General features: G+C 43.1%; 1 protein-coding gene across 2 annotated transcripts in view; it reads left to right on the top strand.

Moving 5' to 3' along the window:
• Positions 1-934: 934 nt before the first annotated feature.
• GNB5 (G protein subunit beta 5) overlaps positions 935-10,557 on the top strand; it is a 34,415-nt gene continuing 24,792 nt past the window's right edge. The window contains exons 1-3 of one of the 2 annotated variants that reach the window (XM_081888730.1): positions 935-1,075; positions 2,861-2,972; positions 9,827-9,963. In XM_081888730.1, the coding sequence (XP_081744856.1) occupies positions 950-1,075; positions 2,861-2,972; positions 9,827-9,963 (375 nt within the window). In that variant the 5' untranslated portion in view covers positions 935-949. Of the gene's footprint in view, positions 1,076-2,817; positions 2,973-9,826; positions 9,964-10,557 lie in introns of those variants that run through there. The other variant, XM_081888729.1, reaches the window with a different exon arrangement.

Here is a 10,557-nt window from a genome sequence, read left to right as displayed (position 1 = left end):
ATAGTGGAGAAAAAATATCTCAGCTGCAGCATCACAATGTCTTCTGATTAACATCCTTTTCCTACTTCTCAGCACTGTACATTTAGCACAATATCCTACCAATTTAAACAGCCACTGCTTCCCCAAAGGAATCCTGGGAACTGCAGTTTGTTGAGGATGCTGAAAGTCAGAATTTTTAAATTAATTTTCTAATTTACATTTTAAAGTATTCATTTAAACAACATTAAATCAATGTCATCCTTTCTCCTCCTCCTCCTCCTCCCGTGGTTCAGTTTGCATACCATAAATCACTGCATATTTTACTATTGAATATTGCATTGTTACATCCATCAAAGCTTATTTACACTGTCAAATTTATCTTAATGCTACCTGCTTTTTAAAATGTATACATTTTTCACCCTTATATTCAACAAACATTTCCCAATCTTCTTTAAACATATGTTCTCCTTGTTCTCTTATTCTATATGTTAAATCTGCAAGCTGCGCATATTCCATCGGTTTAAGTTGCCATTCTTTTGTTTTCCATTCTTGACCTAACAAAACACAGGCCGCAGTAGTGGCATACATAAATAACCTGTTTTGACACCTGGGAATTTCCATCTGATTTATCCCCCCCCCAAAAAAAATAAGCACCTTTGGGTTGGGTGGACCAAAAAGAGGGACATTCCAGGATCCAGTCAGAAGCTGAGATGGCTTCTGTAATTCTCTGATGTCCCACTTAAATCAGGGTTGTTGAGCAGTATGGAAGGGTGCTGGGAATTGTAGTTCTTTGAGGAGTAAACTGAAGTTCCCAGGAGTCTTTGGGGTGGAGGGAAGCCCTGTGCTTTAAATGTGTGTTGTGTACAAATGTGGGCTGGGCCAGCACTGGCGAAATGCTTCGTGCATCATTCTCAAGCACCTACCTCTTCCACCCGCCTCTTGTCCCTTTCAGTTCCAACTCCCAGCTAAGATGTGTGACCAGACCTTTTTGGCCAATGTGTTTGGCCCATGCGACAATTGTTCCAAAGACAGAGCCCTCCGGGAGATATACCGCAAATCGGAAAAAGTCAGCTACTGCTCACTATGTGTGGAAATGGTATGTGGTTGTTTCTATTTCACTGGGTTTTTAAAATGGTCTTCAACGAACCTATGCTGCATACTGATTTTGGGGGTGGAATGTGTGGGTGCGGGGAGGAGCTGGTACAACATTGGGTTAAAAAAATTAGGAAGGTGGGGAATATATAAGATACAGTGGACGCTCGGGTTGTGAATGTGATCCGTGTGGGAGGCACGTTCGCAACCCGCAGAGCCGCGTCTGCGCACAAACCGTGATTTAGTGTTATTTCACATGTGCAAGTACTGGAACCCGGAAGTAACCTGTTCTGGTACTTCCGGATTTCGCGCGGTGCGCAACCCAAAAATGTATAAACTTGAAGCGTCTGTAACCTGAGGTATGACTGTAAACTGTAAATTTATCGGATAGAGCATATGTTTCCTTGGGACTCAGTCCCACTGGAAGTTTCCAAGTACACATATGCTGTTATGAGTTAATGAATTGCTTCCTGCAACGGAATGTCCCAAAGTGTTTTACAAAAATAAAATGCAATGAGAAAGAGAAAGAGAAAAAAAACCCCACATAAACCTAATTGAAACAAATCAGAATATCACTTCAATAAGTATGGTTGTAAAAAAAAATCTCGATTTTATTGTTTTATCTTTTTGTAAACTGTTTTAATTTTTTAAACCATTATTTATAAATTACATGAAATAATAAAAAAAAGAAATAACTATTAGACCCTCAGATCCTGAACCCCAGGATTTAAACTGAAGACATTTTTCTTCTGGCAGGCTTTCCCAGCTGCAAAGGTGTGTCTTTGCTACCAGTGTCTATTTTGTATTATTTTTTAAAATGGATCATTTCTTGGTGTTTTTAACTTTTGCTAGTTTTCTTGTACATCACCTTGAGTATCACTTCAAGAGGGAGAACACAGAGATGAAAAAGTTTCAGGAAAGAGCAATCAAAACAATTAAGGGGATGGAGCTACTCTATGATGAAATGTTGAATTGAGGAAATTCTTGAATTGCCCCCCCTATAAATCAAATTGCCCCATATGGGGATTGTGCCCCACATTGGGAACCATGGGACTAGATGATCCCTTCCAAATCTATGATTCCATGCATAGGAGCCAGCTCCTAGTCAACAAGGGGCCTTGGGGCCCCGGTTAAATATTTAAGGGTGCTAGGCCCCCCAGAGTTAATGGGCAGTGCCATTCAAATAGTGTGTGTTATGTACTGAAGTTCTCACCCTGGGCCAGCAGGGGGATACTGTAGATAGTTTTCACTCAGGTCCACATATGCAAATAAGGGATTGAAAATGACATTCAGTGATTGGATAGTTACAGAAAGTGGTTACTGTTGCGTTCTAGTGGAGCTCTATATAAGCAGGCTGGCTGAACCTTTCAGTTCAGTTCTGTTCTGGCCTGTGAATAAACAAGAGCTGTTTGAAGAATTGCTGCTTCGTCTGCTATGTTCACCCACAACTTAACAGTGTGCATGTGCCACATCAAATGAGCAATTATGGGGAGGGGGGCAGGTATGCCACAGCCGGCATTATTGCTCATATGATGCTCAAACCAACCAAGTTCCCACGCTGCCCGGTCCCCTCCCGCTTAACGTGCAGGGAGAAGATGCCTCCGCCCGGCCGGCCCTGCCTAGCCCGATTGGGACAAGCGTCCGCCTTGCCTCCGGCGCGCCAATCAGCGTCGAGGAGGGCGGGGCCTCCCTCTTCCCAGCTCGCTGGGCGGATCCGGAGCTGTTGCTGCTGCTGCTCCTCCTCCTCCTCCCGCCTCACTGTCTCTTTCCCCCTCTCCTCCTTGCAAAGATGGCAACCGAGGGGCTGAAGGAGAACGAGACCCTGGCGTCGCTGAAGACCGAGGCCGAGAGCCTCAAGGGCAAGCTGGAGGAGGAGAGGGCCAAGCTGCACGACGTGGAGCGTGAGTCGGGGGCCGGGGAGGGGGTGGCGGGGGGGGGCGCTGGGCTGCCTTGGAGAGGCTGTCCTCCATCCGAAGCAGAGATGGCAGGAGAGGGAGAGATGGGAGCAGGGAGCTGCGCATCATAGGAGCAATTCTGGGGGGGGGGGGTGGCCCAAGGATCCTGGGGGGGTAGGGTGGGGTGCTGGGCTTGTTCGATGGGAGATCGGGGGTGGGGATCCGGGGATCCTGCCTCCCCCTCCCTCCGCATCCATCTCCTACCCCTCCCCGTGTTGTGGTTTTTCCGAGCGTGGCTGCAAGGAAATCGCCCTTCGCATCGTCATCATCCAGCAGCATCGCTAGCTAGCTAGCTGCTGCCTTTGCATCTGAAAGCCTGAAAATAAAGTGGGGCGGGGGCTATAAATAAAAGCTATTTATTTATCGAGGCAGGAGGAATGGACTATCCCCTGTCGTCGCTGGATGCCTGATCCTCAGAAGCAGATATGTGTTTATTCGTGGGGGTTGGGGGTGTTTTGGTGAGATGTAAACATGCCAGGGAATGCAAGAGGCGGATGTGCACGCAAGGCTGAGCTTGATGCTCGGTTCCTGTAATAATGGTAGCCAGATCCAGGCCAGGAGAGAGTATTTAAGGCGACCCACTGAAAAACAGGGGCAGGGGCAAGCCGCAGGGCACCTGTCTTTTATTTAACCGTTGCATTAAAAAAAGAAGGAAGAAAATCCACTCTGCTGTCTTAAAAGCCCTGCTTGATTAAATCCATCTGCTGCTGTCTGCAAACATTGCAAACAGGATGGTAGATTGACTTCCTGACAAAGGAGAGGATTCCCCAGCTTTGCTTGTTTCCAGAGCTCTTTAGAGCAGCCCTTTGCCAACCCCTTAGCTGTGGTGCCTGGGGCTGATGGGATCTACATGCCAAAACATCTGGAGGGCGCATAGTTGGCAAAGGCTGCTTTACAGGGCTGGAAGATGGAGGGGCATTTGCTATTTGGGAAGGCAGGGAAACTTTTAAGTTGCCTGAGAAGAATAACAGCATTCAGAGCTGTGCTTTGGGAACCTGTGGCCCTCCAGATGTTGCTAAATCACAACTCCCATAATCCATGGCTCTGTGGGGGGCATGCTGGCTGGGGCTGATGGGAGTTGTAGTCCAGCATCTGTAGGGTCACAGGCTCACCATCCCTGCCATCTGTTTTTTAGATTTGCATGGGGATGCCAGCACAACACTCACAGGTGTGCTTGCACCTGCAAGAGCCTGCTGGGTCCCATTCCCTTCACCCCACCTGCTGAAATTAGGCTTGAAAGCAGCTTGCCCAGCGGTAATCCATCTGCCCCCAGATCCTACCAACACCACAATTCATTTAATAATAAACCTTGTATTGTAGACAATATAATACTTTTTTCAAACCTAATTGCATGTTATCCTACGCTGAACGTAACCAAAAGACTTTATAATCTTAACAACAAAAAAGAGACATTGCACGTTCCTTTGTATTTCTTGAAAATCTTTAATACTTTTTTTTTTAAAAAAAGACCCCATTGCTACTGGCTCTGTGTCCCTCTCATGTTGCTGGTAGACTTGAAAAAGCTTTCTATTGGAGCCAATGAAAGACTTTTTTTCAAGCCTGACTGATTGTTATGGACTGAGGTGGGGTTTGATCTTCCTAGAAATTGCAGCTGGAGGGAAAAGGCTATTTCCCTCTCCCCCCTCTCTTTTCTACTTTTCTGTAAGATTAGCCCCTGCCCGCTGCGCATGCCCATTGAGACTTGCAGGGTGGGGACACCCAAATTACATTTTTAAGTGTCATTGGTGGGGAAGGGGGCAAGAGGGAGGCTGCATGTTTGTGTGCATGGGATCCAGAACAGTTCCCCCCTGTTTGCAAATGGGCACCCAAAGTTGAGGTGTACATGGTGACCAACTCATTCCTGATTTCGGACTTTCTGGGAGCATCTGTTCAGCCTTTGTAGAAGCAGGACGCTGTTCTTACATCTTTAAAGTGTCAACATAAATATTCAGTCCTATTGAGTTCAATGGGCTTTACTCCCAAGTAAGCATGTACAGGGCTGCAGCCTCAAGTATTTTATTACTTTTTGTTGTTGTTGTTCAGATGAAATGAACACTTTACTTTCCCCCTTTTTAATTATTATTTTTTGACAAAGTAATAATCATACATAAGAATAATAAGAATAAAAATGTGCACCCCACCCCTGAGACTATTCCATTGTAACTATCCAACCTTCCAAAATTTCAACACCTCTTGCAATGGTTTGACCCCTTTCTGTTTTAGCAATACAAATTCTACAGACACACTCCATATCTCCTCAAAATAATTTCGCCTGCATATTCCCCATCTTACCTTAATGGCACATGTTAATTTATCATTAATAACTATCTCCCACACCTCTTTATACCATTTTTCCATTTTATATTCTGCTTGCCCTTCCACTTCCTAGGTATCATAATTTGTGCGGCTGTCAATAAATTTGTGAGCATGCGAGCTTTAAACATACTTTCCTGTTAACCGTTATTTCTTTATTTAATCAATTTGGAGGTTGCTTAATATACAAAAAACCCCCCAAAACAAACAACCCCTCTAAAGTGGTTTACTAAGCAAACAACAACAACTCATTAAAATCAAGGCTAGAATCCAATAAAGCAAAAGAACTGTCAATAAAAATAATCAATCAAAATGCTAAGGAATGTGTCATGATGCGTCAGAGGGAAGGCATCAAGGCAAGATCAGGAGATGCAGGACCATGGAGAGCGACAAGTGAGCAACTCTTAGGGATTATTCCCACTTATCTATTGCCCTGACCTTTCCAGACACAAGTCTGAGCAAAAGTCCATTCGGATTGCAGTTTGCTCCAATTGAGCTTTAAAGAGCAGGTTTTTTTTTTTTAAATAAATATTTATTAAGGTTTTTACAGAAAGAAAGAAAACATCCAATAACAGTATACAATATTACTTTGTTTAACAAAATTTCATATCCTCTTTGAGCTTCCTCACGCCTCCCACTCCCATTTGCATCATTGATAAATTTTGTCCAGCAAATTATCATCTTATTTCCAAATTTTAAAACCGCTTATTTAATTACAATAAAATTGTTCTCCTGCAAATTTGTTTCTCTTAATCTCTCTTATCATCAGTTCCTGATCTATTTTAGTGATGGCCAATTATTTATAACTAAGCATCTTTTTTAACATTCCGATAAATCATAATATTTTTGTAAATAAATCTTGAATTTCTTCCAGTCTTCTTCCATCCTTTCTTCTCCCAGGTCTCGGATTCTGCCAGTCATCTCCGCCAGTTGCATATAGTCCATCAGTTGCATCTGCCATTCTTCCAGTGTGGGTAGATCTTGAGTTTTCCAATTCTTAGCGAGTAATATCCTTGCTGCTGTTGTCGCATACATAAAAAATGTTCTATCTTTCTTTAACACCTTCTGGTCGACAATGCCCAGAAGAAAGGCCTCTGGTTTCTTGGTAAAGGTATACTTAAACACCTTTTTCAACTCATTATATATCATTTCCCAGAAGGCCTTCACCTTAGGGCAAGTCCACCAGAGGTGGTAAAATGTTCCTTCATTTTCCTTACATTTCCAACATTTATTGTCTGACGAATGGTATATTTTAGCAAGTTTAACTGGGGTCATGTACCATCTGTATATAATTTTCATTACATTTTCTTTCAAAGCATTACATGCAGTAAAGTTCAGCCCAGTGGTCCACAACCTTTCCCAATCCTCAAACATAATGTTATGCCCAATATCCTGTGCCCATTTTATCATAGCCGATTTAACCATTTCGTCTTGTGTATTCCATTTCAACAGCAAGTTATACATTCTTGAAAGTACCTTGGTCTTAGGTCCAACAGTTCTGTTTCCAACTTCGATTTCTCCACCTGGATAAAGAGCAGGTTTTCGAGGGAAAAGCTCTGCAGCAAAAAGAAAAAAAAGGGTCCAAGCTTTAAAGTGTGGACCTTGCCTGGAAAGGCAAGTGTGGATAAGCCTTTTTATACCTGTGCTCAGACTCCTGTTTCCAGGCTCTGCTCTCTTGTGGATAACTAGAGCCTTAAAGCTTCACCGTCTGACTTGAAGCATGGCCAGTGGTCAGGGATGATGGGAGTTGTAGTCCTATAACATCTAGGAAGCCACAAGCTCCTCACTCTGCTCTACCAGAAAATCTACTTGCAAGGAAAATAGTTGCCTGGGTTTCTCCTAAACTTCAGAGATTTAGAACATACCTGTACTGGTTAACAATTTGCTACCGGGCCAGGTTCAAAGTGTGACTATTAACAACTTGGGACCAGTTTGTCTATCCCCACATGTGCCCACTCGACTGCTTCAAACGACAGAATTGGCACTGCTGCAGGTGCCCGTTCCATTGTTGCAAGAGCCCCACTGTATAATGAGGTGGCACCTACACTTCGGAACTCCTTACCTATTGAGATCAAGCAGCTGCCTTTACTGTACTCTTTTAAAGGTAAATGGACCCCTGACCATTAGGTCCAGTCGTGACCAACTCAGGGGTTGCAGCGCTCATCTCGCTTTACTGGCCGAGGGAACCGGCGTTCAGCTTCTGGGTCATGTGGCCAGCATGACTAAGCCACTTCTGGCGAACCAGAGCAGCGCACGGAAACGCCGTTTACCTTCCTGCCGGAGCGGTACCTATTTATCTACTTGCATTTTGATGTGCTTTCAAACTGCTAGGTTGGCAGGAGCTGGGACCGAGCAACGGGAGCTCACCCCATCACAGGGATTCGAACCGCTGACCTTCTGATCGGCAAGCCCTAGGCTCTGTGGTTTAACCCACAGCGCCACCCGCGTCCCTTGTACTCTTTTAGGCTCCTGCTAATAACATCCTTCTTCAGGCAAGCCTACCCTGATGCTCAGAAAGTCGAGGCAGTTTGTTTTAGTATTTAAACTTTTGCTTGTTTTTAAGTATGGTTGTAAAAATAAATAAATCACAATTTTATTGTTTTATCTTTTTGTAAACTGTTTTGATTTTTTAAAACCATCATTTATGAATTTAGTGAAATAAAGGAAATAGGAAATAACTATTAGACCCTCAGATCCTGAATCCTAGGATTTAAATTGATGACATTTTTCTTCTGGCAGGCCTTACCAGTTGCAAAGGTGTGTCTTTGCCACCAGCGTCTATTTTGTATTGTTCAATTTTTTTAAATGGATCACTTCTTTGTGTTTTTAACTGCTTTTTTTCTTGTACATCACCTTGAGATGATTGTGTAGAAGTATGTTGATAACAAAACAGGTATAGGAAGCACTAGATATGGGAGCCACTAAATGCTACTTGAGAATCACTGAATATGGGGTCCCAATAGGTTCTAAGGCTTTATAGTTAGAAAATGGTCCAACGGTGGTCTTTGGCTGTGGCTTTTGCTATGCGGGGATGTTCGTCTCAGTTTTGCAGCTGAAAAGAGGATCTTTCCTTCTTTCAGGGAGATGCAACTGAGTGCTTTCCTTTTAGGATGATGACCGAAAGGCTAATAAATCAATGAGTAACTTTAAAAAGAGGGAGGAAAGGGTTGTTTGAGCTGCAGCCAAATAAGTCATATATAAAGCATTGCCCATCATTAGTGAGTCCAGGAGTCCTGTCCAAAAATAAAATAAAATGACAGCCCTGCCAGTTCAGGAAATAAGAGTTGGTGCCCAAACAGTATTTGGGACCATTGTGTTCCACCAGTAGAAAGCAGAGGCCTGCCTTGAACTTTAGGCATGCACACTTTGCTAAAGTTGTAAGTCAGAGGTTTGTGCTGCAACTTTAAATTCTGTAGTAAAAGGGGGAGATGAAGCAGCCACAGCTGTCTCCCCCATGGAAGCCCCTCTTCCCCACGTCTTTTTACCTGCCCCATCACACTCCAGATCCAATGGAGAACAAGTGGGTCACAGTTTCAGTCAGTCAGTCAGTTTTATTGCACATAGCCAAAGGCTGCCGCAACGTACACAGAATCATTCAACAAATAAAAGAAAATATACTGGATTGATATAGAAAACTTAAAACATTTATATTATCAAGACATAACCTACTCTAAACAGAGCTATAAAAGTACCTTAATATACAAATTAAGACATTAAACAATACAATTTATAAGCTAAAATTATCACATGGCCACTAATATATTAAAAAATAATGTTAATTGATACAGTGTGCAATTATATTCGGAGTTTGGTGATAAAGATTGAATATAGCTTGATGTAAGGTAAAGGTAAAGGGACCCCTGACCATTAGGTCCTGTTGTGGCTGACTTCCCGCCAGAGTGGTACCTATTTGTCTACTTGCACTTTGACGTGCTTTCGAACTGCTAGGTTGGCAGGAATAGCTTGATGTAAATAGGGTCAAATAAATTCATCTCCTTTGCAGTTGGTGGCTACCTTGGCTATATAATTTGCTCTAATTTTCTTAGCGGCAGTTGCAAAGAGTGCTACACGCCAGGTCACATACTTATCTGTGTCTGTGAGGAGATATAAAATCAGGTCAGAGGGATTCTGGCTAGGGAACCTTGTCATTATAGGTGCTAAAAATCTTTCTCTTGCCTCATTATTTAAGAGGCAGCACAAGATACACAGTTGTTTCATTGCCCGCCATGCAAATCTCTGATCGGCAAGCCCTAGGCTCAGTGGTTTAACCCACAGCGCCACCCGCGTCCCCACCCCTTTATTAGTATGCCATAAAATCATTTCTATTTCATTCTCTGCAACAATTCCACACCCCTGAGGCCCCTTGACCACAACAGCTGAGGCTTTAGGCCTGTTGACAACCTTTCCCTTAACATGGGAGCATCATCTTGGATCTTTGCATGCATTGCCAAAGCACACAGTGACTCTCTGTCTTGAATTCCCTGCAGTTCATCAGGTGGCAGAGCGTGTGGAGGCCTTGGGTCAGTTTGTGATGAAGACAAGAAGGACGCTGAAAGGCCATGGCAACAAAGTCCTCTGCATGGACTGGTGCAAAGATAAAAGAAGAATTGTCAGCTCTTCCCAGGTAAAGAGAGATGATGTCATTGTCTTGAGGGTTTGTTAGTATGCAGAGGAACAATCTAACTGGGAAGAAAATTGTCTTGCTTAGTCTTTAACGTTTGACAAGATTGTGTGTTTATTTAGAAATGTAGGGCATTGCCTTCTTCCAGATACTTATTCTACAGTGTCGTCTGCACTAACCAGTAATAGCTTGCCATCCTCTGAGACAATGTTTAACTCTTTCATAACTTCCACTAGTTTTCATGACATTTAGAGTGCTTTGGACTATATAAATACTGCCTCAAACCAGCAAGTTAAGATTTGATTATCTGGGTCCTTATTTGTTGGACATAAAAACATCTCACCCTGTTCCCCATCGTCTCTCGTTTAACTTCTTTCTTGGCATAATCTTCCTAGTTATTTCCCTGAAGACAGAGACAGGGTTTTCTGTCATTCTGCAGAGGCCAAAGGCTATAATAATGGCAGGTAAAAAGCCTCTTTCGTACCCTAATTTATTTATCAAAATACTTATATACTGCTTTTGCTTATGTAATAATCAACAGTGTGTAGTTAAAAATAGCCAAATGGTAAGGATGGCCAGCAAAGACCTCAACAAAAT

The sequence above is a fragment of the Podarcis melisellensis genome (genome assembly GCF_964234715.1).
Source record: "Podarcis melisellensis genome assembly, chromosome: 14".
NCBI classification, from domain to species: domain Eukaryota; kingdom Metazoa; phylum Chordata; class Lepidosauria; order Squamata; family Lacertidae; genus Podarcis; species Podarcis melisellensis.
The sequence above is the reverse complement of the archived record's forward strand: the minus strand, read 5'-3'. Positions and strand labels throughout refer to the sequence as shown.